This window comes from Gallus gallus, chromosome Z (genome assembly GCF_016699485.2).
Source record: "Gallus gallus isolate bGalGal1 chromosome Z, bGalGal1.mat.broiler.GRCg7b, whole genome shotgun sequence".
Lineage (NCBI taxonomy): Eukaryota > Metazoa > Chordata > Aves > Galliformes > Phasianidae > Gallus > Gallus gallus.
This window is the reverse complement of record NC_052572.1, coordinates 19,203,320-19,224,833: the sequence shown is the minus strand read 5'-3', so window position 1 is coordinate 19,224,833 and position 21,514 is coordinate 19,203,320. Positions and strand designations below refer to the sequence as shown.

The 21,514-nt window shown below is 35.4% G+C and overlaps 1 protein-coding gene across 6 annotated transcripts in view; it reads left to right on the top strand.

The window, feature by feature from the left end:
- PDE4D (phosphodiesterase 4D) overlaps nucleotides 1-21,514 on the top strand; it is a 586,915-nt gene that overhangs the window by 154,310 nt on the left and 411,091 nt on the right. For all 6 annotated transcript variants that reach the window (XM_040656476.2, XM_040656475.2, XM_004937252.5 and 3 more), the window contains one exon: nucleotides 7,553-7,788. In XM_040656476.2, the coding sequence (XP_040512410.1) occupies nucleotides 7,553-7,788 (236 nt within the window). The remainder of the gene's footprint in view (nucleotides 1-7,552; nucleotides 7,789-21,514) is intronic.

The following is a 21,514-nucleotide window of genomic DNA, read 5'->3' as shown; positions in this document are numbered from 1 at the left end:
TACCCTAGCTGTGTCACCTTCCACCTTTATGTGCATCCTCCCTGTGGGCACAGCATGAGAAACAGAGGAGGCCCTGATGTTGTCTAAGCACTGTTCAGCCAGCAACAGCTAAAGCGTCAGAGTGTTATCAACACTATTTTGGTCACAATTCTCAAACATAGCACCATATGTGTTGCTATGAAAGAAATTAATTCTGTTCCAGCCTGACCCAGCACAGATGACAAAGCTAATAACAGAAATCAATTGTGCATTTTTCTGTCTACTTATGCCATCCTTCCTGGGCTCAGGGAGCCCTTTTACTGATGTTGAGAAAATAAAGTTATCTGATTGAATTCAAGAACCAGACCAGAGCAAAAGATATGGAAAGATAGAAACAAAAGTGAGCGAGGAATAGAAATGTGCATAGTGGAAGTGAGTTTTGAGGAAGTAGAGGAAAAAACTGAATTTAGGTTGGTAAAGCAATATGTCAAAAACAAGATTTCAGTGGGAAGTACATGGTGCTGAAGCACCCCAGAGCTTTTAATTTTTTTTATTACTGCAGACATGATCAGCTACGCTACTTCAGGAAGGTGTTTCTGAATTTCTCTGCCTTCTCTGGGAAGAGCAGGAGGAACAGGACACAGCATGTATACTTTCTCACAAAGATGATACTACTGTATATGATCTCTGCAACATTTTGAATGCCTATTTCTACTATGTAAAGCTGTTTTCCCACATACCAAATATTTGGAGGAGCCACTGGAAAAGTGTCTGTTTTACATTGGCTACAGGTCTAAATAATAGACTAGCTAACAACATACTGCTTCTATTGAGTTTTTTTTCTTGCATGTCATTGCTTCTTGTGGTCTGTCTAAATGTTCAGCCTATCTGAGGAATTAAGTGTTTATCACTCCCTAGGATGAAAATGTGCTATGATTTTCAGAAATAATATTACATTCCAAAATTGTCATGAAAAACACTGTGGTAGAAAGCCAAGTAGCAAAAAATTAGGCAGTCTCATAATTACCTATATCAGCTTTATTGGTGTCCTTATGCTTGGATATTATGACATGCAGAATATATAGTATGAAATGCAATAATAAGATAGAATCGTAGAATCATGGAATCACTAAGGTTGGAAAAGACCTCTATGATTATCCAGTCCAACTGTCTGCCTGTCACCAATATCTCCCACTGAATCATGTCCCTCAGTACAACATCTAAATGTTTCTTGAACACCTCCAGGGTTGGTGGCTCCACCACCACCCTGGGCAGCCCATTCCAGTGACTTGACCACTCTCTCTCAAAGAGGTATTTCCTAATGTCCAACCTGAATCTCCCCTGGAGCAACTTGAGGCCATTTCCTCTAGTCCTGTTGCTAGTTACATAGGAGAAGAGGCTGACTCCCACCCCAACACAATCTCCCTTCAGGTAGATATAGAGAGTGATAGGGGTCACCCCGATCCTCCTCTTCTCCAGACTGAATAATCCCAGCTCCCTCAGTCACTCCCCATTAGACTTGTGCTCCAGACCCCTCAACAGATTAATTACTCTTCTCTGGACACACTCCATGGCATCCACGTCTTTCTTGTAGTGTGGGGCCCAAAGCTGAACACAGTGCTTGACGTGAGGCCTCACCAGGGCTAAGTACAGAATGATCACATATTCTCTTAAACATTGTTTCTGATTCACTCCCTTTGTAGGTGAATGCTGCTTGTCAACAAGAAAAGTGTAGCAATGGTAACTATAGTCTTCCCATTTTTTCCAGTACTTAGGTTAAGGAAAAACTGTAGAAGACTTAAAGTGAAACGGTGGTCTGAACATTAAGCCAGTAGACTCTTGCCTTAGAGAAAACTTGCTTCTATTCCTGGTTAGACTAATAAAGAACTATGTAACACCAAGTAAATTGCTTAAGCAAAACTTTTGTCCAGTTTACTGTTTTTATGATTTTCTGAATTGTCACTGTGATGTGAAGAGCAAGCTGATGTGAAATGTTCCAAAACTGGTATTTCCCAAATTGTTCATAGAAAACGAGAGGTTGTTTTTCAGTTCAGCTCATTGTTTCACTGATTCTTCACTACAGACACTGGAGTAAATTCAGGCCTGAGAAGCTCTTAGCTGTTGTGATGATAGGCGACTAAGGAAAAGTAGTGAGGAAAAATAAATGAAAGTATGTGCAGGGCAGCACTTTTATAATGTGTAGTAAATAAAATATATAGTCCCAATCAACAATGATGGAAATAGAATATTAATTAGGTACTAGCAGTGAAAAGTGTTGATTTTGTGCAGTGAACAGGACAGGGATCTTTCTGAAATCTGGACATATTAATCACGTGATAAAGTGCTGTAACATGTAAACATAAGAACACTGAGTTCAGACAGCACAGTCAGCTGTTAATCTGACATTCTTTGATGTTTATTTGTATGAATCCATTACCTCCTAAGTGCTTTTTTACTGTTCTTGTGTTTGTTCATTTTTTGTTTATGTGACATAAGAACATGATAGGAGAGCAATGTCTTTTTTTTTCTGTCAGGTTTTTTAAGAACATTAAGAGGGGCAGATTTTTGCTTTTTGAAATTTTTATAAAGTTCAACTTTTGACAATAATTTGAAATATTTTCTAAAAGGTATAATTATATTCTTTATTGTGAAAGAAATGAATATCTTTAACGATTTAAATATAAATCTGCTTACAGTATTACTTAAATCTTATGAGAAAGTACTTCAGTATAACCATAATCTAGGTGCTACAGTTTTAATGACTTTGCAAACAGATTTTTCTATTTCTCTGTCCACAATTAAATCATTCTTATGCCACAGAAGTGGTAGTTACTAGTGGCTACTGACTGGTAATGAAATAGACTAATCAAACTATTGATATTGTGGAAGAATCTATGAAAACACTAACACAGTTAAAGAAATAATTTTGGGGGGGATGACTGAACTCCAGGTTGCAAAGTAATGGGCAGTCACTAAAAGAACGAGGGACGAGCAGAGGCAGTCAGGGAAACATCTTTGTTATAGGTCTGTGAGAAAACCACTGGAAAGGTCCTTACTGTATACAGAAATAAGTGAATATAAAGATTTATAAATTGGAAGAAAATATACTTTTTTCTTCTTACAGAGTTCAGAGGAACTGGGTTATGTCTGGATTTGTTTCTGAGTGTGTAAATTATAAGGTCAATTTTCTCTCTTAGTGATGAAAGTTTTCCAGAGTTTGGGTTTCAAGGATGGTAGATTTGAAGGGTGTAAGAGTTTATTTCTTTGCAAGCACGAACCCTATCAATTCACAGAGTAAAAAAAACAAGTGTCTAATATTTTTTGTATGCACAATTTCATGCAAATAATTCTTTTATTAACATACTGCATGTGAACAGAAATAAAGGCTGCTTTCCTGTTGTTGAAAAATATGCTTTTTATATTCTACACACAATAAAAGGTAGTTTAACTTAAACATTTGAAAGGAAATCATCTAGTCTGAGATAAATATCAACAGTGAGAACAGTTATATAAAAAGGATTTTTAAAAGCATGCAGTAGACCTTCATGCAAGCAAATATGAGTTATCACGGTTACTTCTGTGAACTGGTATGCAAACAGCACCATTCAGATGAAGTAAGATATTTTGCCTACAGCTCAGAAAACCTGAAACATGATAGTGAAATCACTCCTTAGCAGCATCTCATGTTATGTAACCTTTTTAATGAACTAGATTTTGGTATAGTTATTAGGTTTTTGCTTCTGCTTTTCCATCAGTGACTTGCCATGGCGGTCATGTAGTGATTGTGAGGTGTACATTAGAAGATGACTTGAGAATTGGGTTCTGTGAGTGATGGACAGTAAAGAGCCACGTAAAAATTTAACTGGTCATTCTAATTAATCTAATTAATTAATATATCTAAATTCTATTGTCACAGACATAATCTTATGACATAGATACTGATGCATTATATGTGTACAACCTATGTATTTCACATTCATGTCTTACTGCCGAGAGTGCTGAAGGGGAAACTTCCTTCATATGCTGATGTTGTGTGGCTTCGATTTCGATACATGGCAGTAAGAATGTGGCCAACATCTGCTGGTTTTCATGTTTTTCTTGCATTTCTGAAAAGTATGGCCTTTTACAACTGTTTTTGGTGTTCCACTATTTACTGTTCATCTTTCCCAACTGTTAAATAGGAACTTAAAAAAGCATCCTTGATCCTCATGTCGATTCATGCTGTGTAATTGTTTTCATTTTTGTTTCTGTCAATCTTATTGGTAGTTTTATCTTTAATGCAGTGATAGCATTTTAAATGTATGTACATTCATACACATGACCTGTTTTATCTCCACAAGGCTACACAACTATAAGCTGCTGAGTCTATGATTTTCTTATAGTCCTAATAATAAGATAAAATTTAGGTCCAAATTTTTGTTTACAGCATGTGGAATCTGATTCTTGCTAAAACACAGAGTTATCTTATCTCTTTTGGATATCTCTTTGGAGGTCCTTGCAGCTCCAGATGTCTCTATTCTGTATCACAACTCTTGGCAGGGAATTCTAATATAATAAAAAAAATCTTTATATGAAGAATAAGAATGAAAATCAGTGATTTTATTTGTTTACTTAAATTCAGAATTTTCTAATCATTCTGTCTTGAGATTTTAATTTGACTGGTTTTCTTTTTTATTTTCTGTGACATATATCCCTGGAAAGATAACACTTAAAAAAAAAATTCACTGATTTTGACCTCAGTCAGGAAGTCAGGGCTGGATGAAAAAGCTTTTGGATAGACTGAGGAATAGTTCCACTCCTGAGATCATATGGTGGAGAGTGATGGCTTAGCATCTGACTGTCAGCTGGTAATGAGTATATTGACATGAGCAGGTGATACTGCAGCCCATGTTGAAGTGCAGAGTTTACTACCCAGATGTGACAAACTGAAGTACCAGCACGGCTTGGGAAGGCACTGGTTGGGCCATGACCCTTCTGAAAAGGACTTGGGAGCTTCAACTGATAGCAAAGTGAATATCAACCAATGGTCATAAATAAAGCAAACTACATGCCAGTTTGACTGTAGCGAGTAGATCAAGGGAAATGCTAGGAGTCCAGAAGAGGGCTACAAGGATGGTGAGAGTCTAGAGCTCACAATCAGTGAGCACTGCATGAGGGAGCTGAGTTGTTCAGTCTCCTGTGAAGGAGAGGAAAGGCCATCTAATAGCAGTCTACAGCTACTTGAAGAGTAGCTGCAAAAGACTACAAATTTGAGCTCCATACTGTACAAAGATCAAGGGCCCCTGATCGGATGGTTCAGGTAGAACATGAGGAGAATCTTCCCTACTAGAAATGTGGTAAAGAACTGGAGAAGATTCTCCAGTGGAGAGACTATACATAATGCTCTTTACAACTGTATTCACAAATAAGACAAAATCAACAACGCATATTTTTCTTTTGTTTTGCCAAGTAAAATGAGTTTGGTCAATATTTCCTAATTTAGATGTCTGAGTATTTGTATCTTAATAAGTGATGTATTTTTCCATAAATGATTTAATTTCCCATGCCAACTGGTTGAAATATATGTTAGGTAAATATTTGTTTGATTTCTTAAAAAGTTGGTTTAAATATTTGGTTTAAAATTTGTCCATTGTACTGACAGTTTTCTTTATGCCATACATTTCTACCTCTCTAGTTTTTGCATGATTCAAAGAAGGTGTTCGGTGAGTCCACTTTCTTAGTTCAGCAGTTGATTCTGATCATCTGTGGCTGCAGTTCAAGGATTTTAATGTTTTCAAAGCTGCCTCAAAATCAACTTCTTGTTGGTGATGAAGTGGATCAAATAGCCTCCTGCAATAGACTAATTTTAGCTCTGATATCAGCATTTTTGTTTCTTGCAGAGCTATAATTAATTTCATTATTATTTTTAATTCATTCAACTGTCTTGAATATTCACTGTGCACACACTGAAAATACAAGCCTGAAGTTAAACTTTTCCCTGGATGACAATAATACATTAATTCTTGCAGGCTTTTTTACAGTGATTGATTTTGCAGTGGATTTGCTTCAGAGTACATGTGATAATGCGTACAATTTTATAATCTTTGTTTTCTTAAACTACATTACAACTAGATTAAGAAAAATAGCTAAATTATAAATTTAGATTTTATGATTAAAAATTTAATTAGAAAGTTTGCTCACAGCAACTGCTCAAGCTCTGAATATAAATAGAGCTTATTAATATTACTCATCATGAAAGGGGGTTCATTAACATATTTCCCTATGTGCACAGAGTAGATATGTTGCCCTGCAAACTTTCCTTGCAGGTATGCATCAGTCCTCATGAGACAGCTGAAACTGAGGGCCATGTCTGTGCTGCAAGTGGAAGTGTGATTGTAATGTGAGCAATCTATCATAGTATACCACATCAACCATGCCATACATTTGAATATCAGTTGGCAGAGGCAAATTCTCTATGTACGAGTCTCAAGTAATGTACTGGGACTTGGAAGCTATTGATACCTGACCTAGATGGAAGAGCATGTTGCTATAATTCTATTGCTCATTCTTAGTATAGATGGTATAGAAAATATTTAGATTTACTTATAAGTTGAATTTAGTCTCAGGAGTATCATCAAAGCTATAGCTGCAGACAGTAGTATCTGTGCTGCAAAATCTATCAAGAGGTAGTGAGAAACTGAGTAAGACATGGAGAGAAAAGTAAATTTCCTCTTATTATTACAACAGGCTTTTGAGGATATTAGTGCTCTCAGAAAAATAATTATTTGCAAATTTTCTTTTAAAATTGTGAGGTTCGTTCAAAATTCTGAAAATGTTATGATGAAATTTCCTCCCCTTTAAGTAGGTTGAAGACTTCTTTCCTACATTAAGCGTCATTATTCCATGACCCAGAAAATATTGCCAATATTTTACATTATTATTTTAAAAAGAATGTTTACTGATGTTTAACTTTATGATTTTGTAATAGCTGTACCTTCAGAAGATCTACCTATTCATTGTTTCCAAGCACTACACTGGTTGTTTTAACTACTAATCCCTTCGTATTAACATGATACCATTGTGTGTCAGGAAGAAAGGTGGGAGTTGGAACAGCTCCAGTATTCTTTTAAATATAGTTTAATAAGAGAATTTAAGGTGAGTTTTCTCCTGTTTTTGGTCTAGAGGTATTTGGCTGCAATCTCTGACTACTTTTGTTTTATTATTGCTATTTGGATTCTCACTTCTTCCAAAAGACAGTTTTCATGGAAGCAAGCACACTACAGGATAGAAGTTCATCTAATGTAGGCGTTTGTTCTCAATACAGGTAGAAATACACACTTTAGGTAGTGGTGTCTTTATCTTCTCATAAAATAGTTTTCTCATTGCTCTTAAAGTGGCAGATTACTTAAGCTCTATGAACTTTTTACTGCATTTTTTCACTTTTTGCATTTCCTTAATAATGATAGTAAAGTATAACTAGTATTTATAAGAAACAAGTTTATGGAAAGGAATTATAGGAGTAATTAAACTGACATTATGGGAGTTCTCATATATGAAGTGGGTTTTTTTGTTGTTGTTTTTTGCCTGATTGTAGGTTTCAGAAGAAGTACTCCATCACCGTAGTGAGGAGGAAGAGTCTTTCCAAGGAATGGAGCCCTATCTTGTGCGGAGATTATCATCTCGTAACATCCAGCTTCCCCCTCTGGCTTTCAGGCAGCTAGAACAGGCTGACTGGGATAAAAAGAATGACACTGAGACCATCTCACGGCCCACAACTCTTCCACTGAGGATTCCTCCTCTGATTGCCATTACATCTGCAGAGTCCAGCAGGTAAGGCCCAGCAAGTTCTTTTTGATTTGTCATTTTCTGTGATAGCTGCACGACAGCAGATGCTCCTTCTAGGACAGAAGTTGTTTTATTTTCTAAATACCCTTAATAAATATATGGAAATCATTTAGTAGAGTTTAGCAGAGTTAGTGAAAAATGAGAATAAAATGTTTATATATGAATTTGTGGATGAAAATTAATAACTCAGTTTATAAACCTTTGGTCATGTCCAAATACAAGCACTAGGGAACATTTTATCTGAACTTGATTAATAGCTTCATAATAAAAAAAACCCAAGTCTGTATTACAGAGGCTTGAATAACCCCTTTGGAATATTATGACAGAGGCAGAAGATTTTCTGTACTCAGCAAATATTTTGCGCAGTATAGTTCCAAAATCAATTGCAAGGAATCATGAGAAGATTGTGCCTGCTTCTGAATGTCTAGGTTATTTATAATATCAATTGTTCTGCATATTCATCTGTAGCAACTATTATGGTTTCTTCATATTCCGTTCATGAGTTCTTATATCAAGCATGTTTTCTAATGTAACCTTGTCTGTTCTTCATTACTTTTCATACTATCTTACTGTGTTGTTTTCCAAAATGTGAGTTGTCTAGAATGCAGTACTATGCTCTTAATTTTGAAGGCAATGCAGCCACTTGGTTACATAAGGACGCATAAAGAAAAGGAAGGATGGACAAACTGAGAACTGAAATGCAGAATTTATGAACCTATAGCTGTGTAAAGAATGTAAGAGTTGTACTATGTGAGTAAAACCTGTAAATATTCATTAGGATGCTATGGCAAAAAGAAGAAAAGATCTATTCTTATATGTAACATTGCCTCCTAGATCTCATTCCCATGTGTATTTATTTCTGGAATAGGCGAGACTAGCTCTGAAAGCATACTTGGTGAAACATTCACTACATCTGTGAGGAATGCAGTGCCATTTGGTAAGGGTTTAAAGATAGACTGGTGTCTTGATTTTATGTCATTTTTTTTTTTCTGTCCATGGAGGCTGGAAACAAGATTGGGCTGAAATCTGAAAGGAAAGTAAGTGTAGGGGCAATTATGACAGTCCATATTGCGGGCCTTTCTGAATTTCAGGATATTTGGCTTTGAAAATTAAATTGTATTTGGGCACACTGTGTAAACCATGTAATGCCCAAGAGGTACTTTGTGTTTTGGAGAGAATTTATTACCTCACGACACTGACCAAAAAAAAAAAAAAAAACTATGTGATAGATAGGTCAGGTACCAAAGTGAAAAGTAAATACTTCTTTCCTATGAAAAGGTATAAATGATTGTTGACTTTTGGAGATGATGGTTGTTTTCCAGGCTGTGTTCAAATATGCAGCAGCAAGACAGTTTAGTGGGTATTCAGATAAATAACAAACCCGAAACAAACTGGTTATTATGAATAGCTATCTGCTGTACTCAGAGATCGATGTCCTTGGAGAGGCTTCTCTGCATCTAGGAATCTGTTGTGGACATTAGAGACGTTATAGATAACTTTGTATTCTGCCTATGGCTTTCATTTCTGTGGTTGATAGAATTTGTTTTGAAACTGGACAAAGAAAGATTTATCTATAAAAAACTTTATTTCAGGGAGTAGCTGAGAAACAGCAGATCTACAGATTGTTAAACGAAGCTGCCAGGCTGTTTAAACAAACAAACAAAGCAAAACTGAACACAACAACAGAAGCAATTATAATTTTGAAGCTTCTTGGTAATATAAAATCGGTAGCTCTTACAATTCTTTCTTAGCTAAAGAGCAATTACGTTGCTACAGGAAGAATATTATTCAGGAAATTGAATTTCTCTAGATGTTTAATGCCATTTTTCAGTGGTTAGCTCTCTCAAGCAGCTATGTGTTTCTCATCTACGTGCTCATAATGCAAACCCAACAGCAGGAAAAATCCATCCTTATCGAGGCTTTTTGTCTGCATGGATGTATACATATCTATTCTCTATTTTCGATGGGTTGGAGGAGGTGGAAGAGCAGTTGAGTCATAGGTACTGATTTTAAGAAGGAAGAATGTAATCACTAAAGACAACCTAAATTACAGATATGTATTTTTGGAGAAAGACACTAAAATAATCCCATAGATGGCACTACGAATTGTCTTGTACTGCAGTTTAAGTACCTAGAATACAGGGAACTCAAAACAGTCACGGTAGATTTGGTTTAAAGAATACAATGTGTATTCTGTTCCTAAACACACATACACACTCTCAGACTCTTTTTTATTTCTTTTTATCTTCATGAAGCCTCAGGATTGTTTCTGTTTTTTCAGTAGCTGTATATAGAGATGAACTACACAGATTTAAATGAAGCTGCTCAGTTAAGAAACAAAGCAGAATAAATGAAAAGCTAGATCAATATTCAGAAATATTTTTCTAATATTTCATACTTATAAATGCTTTTTTTTACTCTAATGAGAGGCTTCACACTAATTGTCATCCCTCTCACTCTTCCATTTTTTTTCTACACTTAGGTTACTGTTGAGCTTTATTCTGATTTTTTCATCCAGGTTTAACTGACAGGATAACAAAGATGATCATTAAGATGAAGGATTCAAGTCTTGTACTGAAGTTTCACATGTAGTATTACTAATAGGAGCAACAAAAACAACTGCTTATAAATTGATAAGTCTGCTGCTGGTAGCAACAGTTAAATTTATGAAATATAACAGCTGCCAGACCTTGCACTGAGAAGTTTAAAAACAGGTGGGCATACAGTAGCATAACTTGTATATATAACTTTAAATGTGATATCCTACTGTAAAGGAGAATAGCAGTATTTTTCCTGTGCATGTGATGACACACTTTAAATTTTGCCAGCTCTCCTCAGATAACCAGAATTAATTTTACCAGCATTTTTGATAAAGGTAACAGATACAATGTCATTTAAGAATGAATACACAGATAGCAGAATATTTTTGCTTTTGCCAAAGCAGATAATATTAAAATGCCGGAGGACTGTTATCTGAAACTCATTTAAATTCAAAGAATTTGGTTGTATCCCCTTTATAATAAACATTTCAAAGAGTTTGCTTTCCTCTATGTTTGTTTTGCTCAGTAGTCGCAGCTCCAGACTTGCTTCAGTAGTATCCTAATATAAATATTTGCTTGACTAAGTGTGATACTATAAATTTTATTTCTTCTTTCAGATACTTAGATATGATTTAGAAGGGCAGTTGGTCAAATCAATATTTAATAATGGTATTGATTTGTCCACCATTGAAGGACTTTTATCATAGTCTTTGAAGTGAAATAAACACACTTTTGCTTAAGTATAAATACAGAGAGAAGTAGACTGCAAGGGTGCAGAATGAGCTGATTCCTTACATGCACTTACCCTAGCATCAGTCATGTAGGCATAGGAATCATATGGTTTTGGGTTCATCCCCCAGAACCTAGAAGTCTGGTCATTCACACTGCACTGCAACAAGACAGTGCTATGGCATTTCTGGTCAACAGAGACTTCACTCCCTTGTGGAATCTGCCTTTCACTCTTGATTCCAGGCAGTCTGCCACATTCTTGCCCTTCATGATCATTCTTTGGTCATGAGTCCCTACTGCTGATCAGTTACAATGTGAATTTTGTCATCACCATTTGCAAAGTTTCATGAAATTTAATGGCAGATTCTTCAGTCACCTTTCTTATGGAGACTCTCTCTTTGTATTGTGTAACTCAAGAGATGGATAGAAAAAGATAGGATAGGATAGAGATATTCCTATCTGAATCCGCTTCTGTTAGACTGTGAAATGCAATGGCACATACATATACCCCACTGTGAACAGTGCCTTTGAAGTACAAATTACTGCTGAAGAACTGAAGTATTTTAAAGTTGTACTTTAAAGTCAATGTTGTAATTCTTCTGTCCTGTTAAGACATACGCCTGCCATAGTATGATGAGAAATGCCATATTGGTTGAATGTGAACTCAGGACATAAAAGACTATATAATGTACTTTGAAATTTCATTTATGGGTTATCTGAACACCAGAAGTTATTTTGGAGAAAAGAAGTGGTTAGAAAGACTTTAGCAAGGAAAGCGTTAGCCTCTTTTCTCAGGTTACAAGGGATAGGATGTGACTAAATGGCCTCAGGTTGCTCCAGGAGAAGTTTGGATTGTATACCAGGAAGGGAAAGGCTGGTTAGGCGTTGCAACAGGCTGCATAGTTAAGTGGTGGAGTTGCCATCCCTGGTGATATTGTAGACCTGTGGCTGTCATGCTTAGTGACAGTTTAGTGGTGGACTTGGTAGTGTTAGGTGGATGGTTGCACTTGATGATCTTAAGTATCTCTTCCATCCTACATGCTTCTATGATTCTGTGATTTACCTATTCTTTGCTAAAGCACAATTAATAAGAGATTACTACACAACATCAGATTTGTTTTCATATTGCTTATATACACCTGAAAGTGTATATATTAGTGTGCCTACGGAACTCTTGGGAGCTACAAGAATGACTTACACAATGGTTAATTTCTGAAGGTTTTTTTTTTTTTTTCCTTTTGCATTGCTCTTTCTCTTCTGGTATATGAGTTGTTCATTGTAGGGACAGATCCATGGATTAGACAGACACTGCAATGCTTAAAATCTTTTCTGTTTTCTTACCCCTGAATGAAGAAATTAAAGTTCTCTACATTAAAGATCAGAAGAAAATTTGATATAAAACTATGTATTTTTCTTCCTATCCTTTAGAGAGGCACTTGTAATTTTTTTGTAATTATTGCAGACTGTGAATCAAAGATTAAACTTTTAATACCTAGTTTTGAGAAGAAATACTACAAAAAATGTTATTAGTATCACCAATGTAAGTTTGATACTCTAACCGTACAGAATAGCAGTTCTAATTTCAAACAAAATGAAAATTAAAGCCTTTCACTTGCTTGCATTGTCTTTACCCCATCAAAACAATAACTCAAAGATTAGATTTTGTCTTCTGTATTTTTTTAAGAAAGAAGTTAAACTACTGAAATGTGGGACTACTAAGCCATAATTTTGCAGTTATTCACCTAATGTATCAAGTATTCTTAAAAACAACAACAACAACAACAACAAAAAACCAGCTTGGTTGTTTTTTAAAGGAACTGAGTGTTAGAGTTTGATGATTAAAGCAAGGAGACTGGACCTTATCAGAGTAACATGCAATAAAATACAAGCTGGGGAAAAGCTGCTCTTTGGATTTATTTATTTGTAACTCAGTAGGGTACTGTATGTAGTGAAAATAAGTGAGAGCTATGGTTTGCATAGCACCAAAATAATAATAATAAAAAATTGCCATTTCATTTTCTTTTTGAACTCAGTATGATGATCTCTGGGCTGTCACACTGTAACTCTACTTAGGCAACTACTTATAGTTCTGTGCTGTTTTCAACAGCAGATGTGTTTATCTGACTCACCTTTCAGTTAAGAATAATGAACAATAGTACAATAATTCTTAACAGTTTTATTGCACGTCTTTATTTTAAAACCATTTTAAGCATGACCTAATGCTCATTTTACCTTTGAGAGATCAGTTAGTGAGCAAGTAATGCTATTTTTATTGTACAGGAGAACTTGCACATGAAGAGATGGTACAACTGGCCAAGACCACAGAGAAAACAGATAACAAAGCTATGAACATAAATTCAAGAGCTTTTGGCTCCTTAGTTATTTCTGCTCTCTACCTGCCACATGCTACCTGCCACAATGCTGCAAATGGACCTTGGGAGAATAAATAAATAAGGATGTCTCAAGGTTACATCAGCCTTTAGCAATAAACCTAGTATGTCAAGAAGAATCTTACTCAGATCTGACCAGATCTGAGAATGTGCATATTTTTAGTATTTAAATGCCTAACTGCTGTCACTCATCTGGACTCACATTAAGTCTGAGTTTGTATCACACTGACTTAGTCTCATGGAACTCCGACTTACAAGTTTCTGTTACAAACAAAAGTGTAGTAAAGTACTGTGCAATCAAAACTGAGTCAGCATTTAAGATCGGGTCTATTATGGGAAAGAATCAGAGAGAAGTTGTGAGGCTAAGTGGATGTTAGAAGCCTTCATATCTTGTGGTATCCAACCCTTGACTTTTAAGAGAAATTCTTTGTCAACAACTTCTATTCAGCTATGAGTATGCTGCAGTAATTTTGGAGACCAACTCACAAATAATTCTGTTGGTCAAGATTTATACTGACTAGATGTTGGAGAGAGACGGGAAAACTGAAAGGATTTGGTACCATACCAGAGTAATTGCAAAGAAGTCATTCTTAATATCTGTAGAAGAATAAATCTCACACCTTCAGCCTCCTCACCCAAAAAGGAAAGAAATACTGTACGCAATGCCTAGCACTAAGTGGATACTTAAGTATGTCTGATGTACTGACAGACTATGAAGGACAGCAGAAACTTCACTCAGTCTCTTATCAGCCTGAATGAAACCCTCTTTAAATTTCAGAGTTTTGAACCGAAAAACACAATTGCTATTTAAACTATGCATTTTACTTTTTTTTTTTTTTAATGTTTAGAAGTATCTATGTAATATGTATTACCAGTCAAAAGAAGTAATTGTTCTACTTTATTCATCATTGGTGCAATCTCACTTGGAGTACTGTTGCATGGTTTTAGGCTCCAAAATACAAGAAGGATATAAAAATATTAGATTGTGTCCAAAGGAGGCAACAAAGATAGTGACAGAACTAGAAAGCACGACGTCTGAAAAGTGGCAGAGGTTATTTCATTTGTTCTACTTACAGAAGAGGAGACTAAAGGATGACCATACTGTTGACTATGACCTCCTCATGTAGGTAATGGAGAGAAAGATGTTAGTCTCTCTGTTGACCAGAGATAAAATACAAGAGAATGGCTTAAAGCTGCATGAGAGAAGTTCACACTGGATATTACATTGAACTTCTATCCATAGAGGGTGGTCAGGAACTGGAGCAGGCCTCAGGCCTGATGGTGTTCAAGAAGCACTTGGACAACATGCTCAGGTTTAACTTTTAGGTTGTCCCATGTAAAGTCAGGAGTTGGACTTGATCTTTCAGCTCATGATTCAGTGAAAAAATCTAACACGTGGTATAGTCTTCTTTGACTCCAAAGTTATATAATTAACACATAAACTAGGAGATAAACTTTTAAAAGAGAAGTCTGCAGCAGATAATAGTCTGAGCTGAGGTTACTTTTTGCCTCTGCTGAACTTTGCATGGTTCCTCTCATACCATTCTTCTGGCTTGTCAAGGTCCTGTGAATGGTAGCCCTCCAGAACAACAAGTGCTCATACTATTCTGGTGTCTTCTGCAAACTTGTTGAAGGTGCATGATGTCTTACTGTACAGGCAATTGATCGAGTTGCTAATTAATCAGTCATGGCTCCAGTACTGACTCCTAGGGAACTCTGTTCTAACCTAGCTGCTATTTAAATTTGGAACAATTGCCCAGTATCATTTGAATCTGGTGCTCTGAGCAGTTTGTCTGTCTTGTGGTCTCATTTGTCTAGTCTGTATTTTCCAGCTTGGCTACAAGGTTTCAGTAAAAGACTGTAAAAACTTTTCTGCTGCTCTTGTTTGTCCCAGAGCCAGGAATTTTGTCATGAAAGAAAATCAGATCTATTACACATAATTTTCCCTAGGTAAATTTATGCTGACTGTTGCCAGTCTCTCCTTGTCCTTTAAATGCTTGAAAATGACTTCCTAGAGCACTGGCTCGACATTCTTTTCAGAACTGAGCTAAGACTGTAGTTCCCTGGGTCCTTTTCTCTTTTAAAGATGGTCTTATCATTAGACCTTCTCAGATAACCGGGGACCTCCACTGATCACCACAATTTTTCAAAGATGATAAACAGAACACGGCCTCACAAGGAGAATGATTAGCTTCTTCATCAAGATTGGGTGCCTCCCACATGGCCTCAGGAACATGACCAGTTTACCTAAGGAGGACATAAATCTTTCCCTACACTGTGTAGTACTCTCTACTTCCTCAAAAATCTATTCTAGAGATGATGACCTGAGAAACCTGATAGCAGACCTTGCCAGTAAAGTAAGGCAGAGAAGAGTTTGAGTACATCATCCTATTCCATGTCCTTTACTTCTTGGCTGCTTACTCCACTCAGCAGCAGGCCTGCATTTTCTTTTGTTTTCTGTTTCTTCTTTTCATGTTCTTTCTTACTGCCCTCCATCTCTATTACCAAATTCATCTCCAGCTGAACTGGATAGTAATTGTATTCTCAGAAATCCAGGTGATGCTTCTATTTCCCTCCTTGGAAGTTTGGTTCTACTTGCATCTTCTATACTTCTCCTTTTTGTATTTTAGTTCAATCAGAAGTGCCCTGTTCAGGCAAGTTGGCATCCTGCAGTTGTTTTTGAATACTTAATTGCAGTGTATCCAGAACACTACAGGAAAGCGAGCCATTGGCTTGTTGAAAGAGCTGATTATGTAGGATTTTTATGATAAAATATTATTTTAATTTTCAATTATTATTACATTCATAATAGATTTCATAGTGTGTTTAGGCACTTCTCTGTTTTCGCATTCATGTAATTTAGCGCTATTGTATGTTAAAGATAGTGAGAGAGTGTCTTCTTTTGTAGTTGATTTGATTGTTAGTATAGAGGCTAGTCATTTGCTAAGTGATCTCTTTAAATCATTCCTGATGATTCTTCCTTGACTAATATCTTAATTCACATGTTGCTTGCATATCTGCCTAGGTGATTACTGGTGTCAAGGTCCACAGCTGCAATGGCTCATGCTGCAGGGAAAGCTCAAAAAGCAAAAGGTTGCTTCTCATTCTAATTGGTCAAAATTGCAGTGAATTAGAGGAAGTAAGGGAACTTATTAAGATCAGCTTTACTTTCTGTACTGCAGTTGTTAATAGTTTTAAAGAGATTTTTACTGCTCAGCAATTGTCTATTTTTGAGCATTTAACTAGTAAAATAGTTAAGTCATTAATATACTTATTTGGGCAGTCAGTCAAACCCAAGGCTACACGTTTGGTTCAGTATTAGAAATGCAATGTAAAAAGAATTCCTTAACAAAATAATGTCTTAATGTGTACTTTTTCATAATGTCATTGTAATGTTAACTTAGAGATAGCAAAAGAAATAAAGAAATCCTACCCACTTAGAGAGACACACAGGATTTTCCTTACAAGGTTTTTTTTTTTTTTTTTTTTTTTTTTTCATTTTGGATATTGTCTGTTTATATTATATTCAATATTAGAGATACCTGTCCAATTATCCATTACAGAAATGTATAAGTAGAAACAAGAAATATACTGGATTGTCACAGGCACACAAAGATGAGAATCTCTTCCAGGACATGATCCAGCCAGCAACTATAGGTGAATCTCACCTTTAGGAAAATTCCATCCATTTTGTCTTGGCCTGATGGAGAACAGTCAAAGGAAAGCACAGAGACTAGCAGCAAAAAGCCACCTCCTGTGGTTGTGTGCAGAATGTTGCCTGAGGCATCTTAGCAGTTAATGCATACCCAAGAGAGAGAATCAAAGTAGAAGCATAGCAATTCTGAGCATGTACATCACCCAATCTTTCTACAATTCTGTAAGCACAGTCATTATATCACCTCTACTAAAGCCAATTACAGGCAATGGATTTCCCACAGGTTCCTCCTCTAAATCAGCGGATGTGGCAAGGTGGTGCGCAAGGAAAGGATGTGGGCTTTGGCATAAGTCAAGCTGCTGTCGCCATACTCCTTACCTCCCTTGCTTCAATAACCTTGTGCAGAGATGAAGTTTTTATGACATAACCTAACAATTACTACACATAATTCACTGGCTGCTACTCTATAGCCGTAATGTATTTATGCAACTTGAAACATACCTGGCTAAGGAAATCACCTGGGAATAAAATTGTCGGAGGTCAGGAATTTACTTGGGAAGGTCTGCCTTGGCAAGGTTATCAGCTCTGTATGCCCTGTTCTTTCCGTTTGTGAGGCACCTGCTTGTGGGCAGTGTGGTCTACAGGAAGTTGTCTAGAAGGACTCTTCATGTAGCTAAGTATGGTTATTCTTTAATAGAATAAAAATAGGTAAAGTAGATTGAAAGAGTTTCTCTTTTTCTAGATTGTTTATCTGTTCATAATGTGCATTCTTTCTCTTCCATTATGCAGAATTTTCATCTGAGTTCAGACCGTTAGTTACCATAACTTTAATAATGATAAGACTTCTATGTTAGCATATACACAGTAAGACCTTGCCGCACCTCCACCTGTATGCAATAAATTGTCTTAAAATGTCAGAAAATTCAATTAGAAATGTATATAAGATATTGCTAGGTAGGAATGTCACAACATCAGAAGTATGTAATTCTTCATCTGACCAAGTGTTTGCATGAACAGATTTTTTTCTTTTATTGTTTTGTTTATTTTTGATGTTACACAGAAGCGATCTGCAATATATTTTACACAACCTGGATAAAATGTTGATTACCTCTGACATAAAGCATATCTTGAAAGTCATAGATAAGAAAATTGTTTTTAATATTAAGCAATTTGATCTTTTTCTTTTCCTCATATTTTCCTGTTATAGATGAAGATAAATTATGTGAGCTCAAGTTTATATTTAAAAATGTATCATTTGAACATATTTCCAGTAACAATTCATATTACTAGCAAATGATGCAGTTAATGCAGATACCAAATCTCACTCTGGAATTTGAATACTCTACTTACTTTTAATGGTGGCTTTTTAAATAGCTATATAATGTCACATCCAAATTATACAGAACATTTTAGATTATGCTGATGAGGCCTTTTCTTTGTGAGATTACATACAGTTGGAATAGTGCAAATATTTTATAATGCAATTTTTTTATCAAAATGTTATTTAATTAAACTACAATAATAATTGAAGCTTTAAAGGAAAGAAAATAATCTTACAGATGGAAGTTATTTTTTTCTCCTTGGTGTGGAGCAATTTTTTTTTTTTTAATTATTATTAGAGTCTCTTATTGAATAGAAAGCTTGGAATTTATTGAAATAATGCTTTCTTTCATATTAAAAAAAAATTAAAGAGAAAAAATCAGAGAGCAGACAGTTAACAACATGCCAGATTGGAACACAGAGAAGAAATGGGATTTTCTGGAAACAACAGAAAGTTAATTTCTTCATAGTCTTTATCAACATGATACTTCGAAATCATCAAGCATAGAAAGTGATTTCCAGATACATAATTTACATCAACTATATGCTCTGAGAAAAGTTTGTTAAATATATTCATATATCTACTGACTATGTTTCTACTTTGAGGCAAAGAAAGCATTCTTGATTCTTTTAAACAGCCTAGTTATGCTTTTCCCTTTCATTTTAAATGAAAGCCAGTTGGTAGTTCTCTGAAAAGTAAACAGATTATAGCCTCCTAATATTCAAATATATTAAATTTCTACTCTACTTAGAACTATCTCCTTTAAAAGAAATGGTATATATAAAATAGAAATAATAGGAAAGAACTTTAAAATTAGCTTGCAAAATTATATAGGCAGATTAATTTTTATTTCCTGTTACAGCGAAGAAAACAGAACAGCAAGCAATGAAAGACTGCAATTCTGTCTCTTTTCCAACACTGAACCAATTTTCTGAGGTGTTTTCTGAGGTCTATTGCTTGAACTTCTGAGTATAAAGTAAAATTTGGGCCTTATCAGAGGATCTAGTCTACGTGCCAGACCAAGATCTGGTTGACTGCTATTACTTTCAACAAAATAAATTTCTGGGCAATCTCATGTAATGGCTATGTAATGGTCTCATTCTGTTCTTTCTTGCCACATCTTTTCTAAACTATAATTTTCTTTAATTCAAAGTAGTTCTCTTTTCTGGTGTAGGCAACAGGGTGATTAAATGCAACAGTTTTGTGATGAGAACTGTCTGAATGGGTGGCATCAGAATCTCATAGACTCAACAATAAAAGGTTTCATTATGATACTCTGTGGTCTTATCAGGTCTAATGTGTTAGACGTGTCTGAATCTCTCTAGCAGGAAGAGACAGGAAATAAATGTTTATTGGTGACTTTTACAGTTAAATATGATCTGAAATTCATTGCACATGCAGAAATTGAGACTTTTTCAATGGGGGCAAGTCAGTACTGTGGACTTTTCATTCTTTTTTCCCTAGTTTTGTATTTGAGCAATAGGATTTTTATGAGTCTGTCTGGAAAGTCTGAAGAGGTTGTATCTTTCTCTGACTGCAATCTTCCTGCAAAATTTCCTTTCTCTGTTTCTTTCTGTTACTCTGTCCTAGCACATATACCTTCTGCTTCAGATGGCCACATCTTCCTAATGCTTATAGGTATTTATTATAATCTCTGACACTGTCCAAAACATCTATTAGTCATCCATATTCTGCTTTTCATGGTCTCTTGCAGAGTCAGATTTACCTTTTATGCTCCTTATCATTTTTGCAACTGTTCCTCCTCTTCAGTGAAAGACCTAAATTCAGTCTGTTTTGGAATTAGCAGCTCTGGACATATGCGTGATTGATGGAGAAGGCTGAGTAGAAAGATGTATCAAGGATGTACATAATATTCAGTACTGTGGTTTCCAAGCCATTTTATTACAATGAAATTACAGAAACTTTTATACAATTTTGAAAAAAAATAATTATTAACCCAGTACTTAAATACAGATGTGAATAGATCATTTTTTTCATATATGCAGGGAGAACTACAATAAGATATTTCAATAAGCAGTCATAAAACTTGACATTACCTTAGTCATTTTCCTCAGTCAAAGGTTTAATTTGATTTTACAATTGCAAAAGTAAAATGTATAAAATAATCTTTAGCCCTAAATGTTTTTATGAGATACTTTACTTATTATGCATGCATGCAGCAGTAGCAATTACTCCTCTTCATCAAATGCAAATGTTTAATTGTGCTTTTTGGTTCACAGATTAATTAGTACAAATTTGGACAATGAGTATACTGTTGTCATATTTATGTTAATGGTAAAATTTCTTAATATAGAATATGCTTGCAAAGCCCAATTGTTCTGCAAATAGGAATGGTGGCAAAACCCTGTTTAATTAAATGGGGGCAGATGCGGCCTACACGAAAGAACTAAAAGCTGTGTGGGAGATTAATGTAAAGTCATCAGCAGTCTGGGGTTTCCTCTGGAGACTACTCTGTAAATTTAGCCTTAATCGAACACAGAGAAAAAAAAAAAGATCTTAAAAGTTTCTCTTTTAAGCTTAAATGACAGCTTAGCTTAAAGCAAACAATGATTTAGAAACTTTTAGAATTTTAACTGTAGTAGAGGAGGAAATTACCAAAACTGAAATAAGTATAGAAACGAACAAACAAACAAACAAAAAAGCCCTTTAAAATCCTAGTAATAAGATAAAAATATAACAAAAGTTGATTTCTCTGATAGTTTAAAGATCTTTAAGCTCTTCATTAAAATGCCTATGATAGTTGTCATTTATTTTATGGATAAACTATAGTCTAGCTGTACTTTGTAGATTTTTTTTTAAAAAGAGTTAAAATAAAGTACGAGTTTAACTTAACTACCTTTAACTAACCTGAAAACTACATGAATGTACTTGAGACAGACCTCTTTCAGCACTGAATAATACTGCATATGTACTAGAAGCTTCTGATGGCCTTATCTCTCTGCAGTTTCCCTCTTGCTAGATGCTCTAATGAGTAGTGGAATCATGATTGTTGCACTTTTTAGGATCTCTGTTGCAGACCTGAATAAAACCCAAGCATCCTGAATCCCAATTCAAA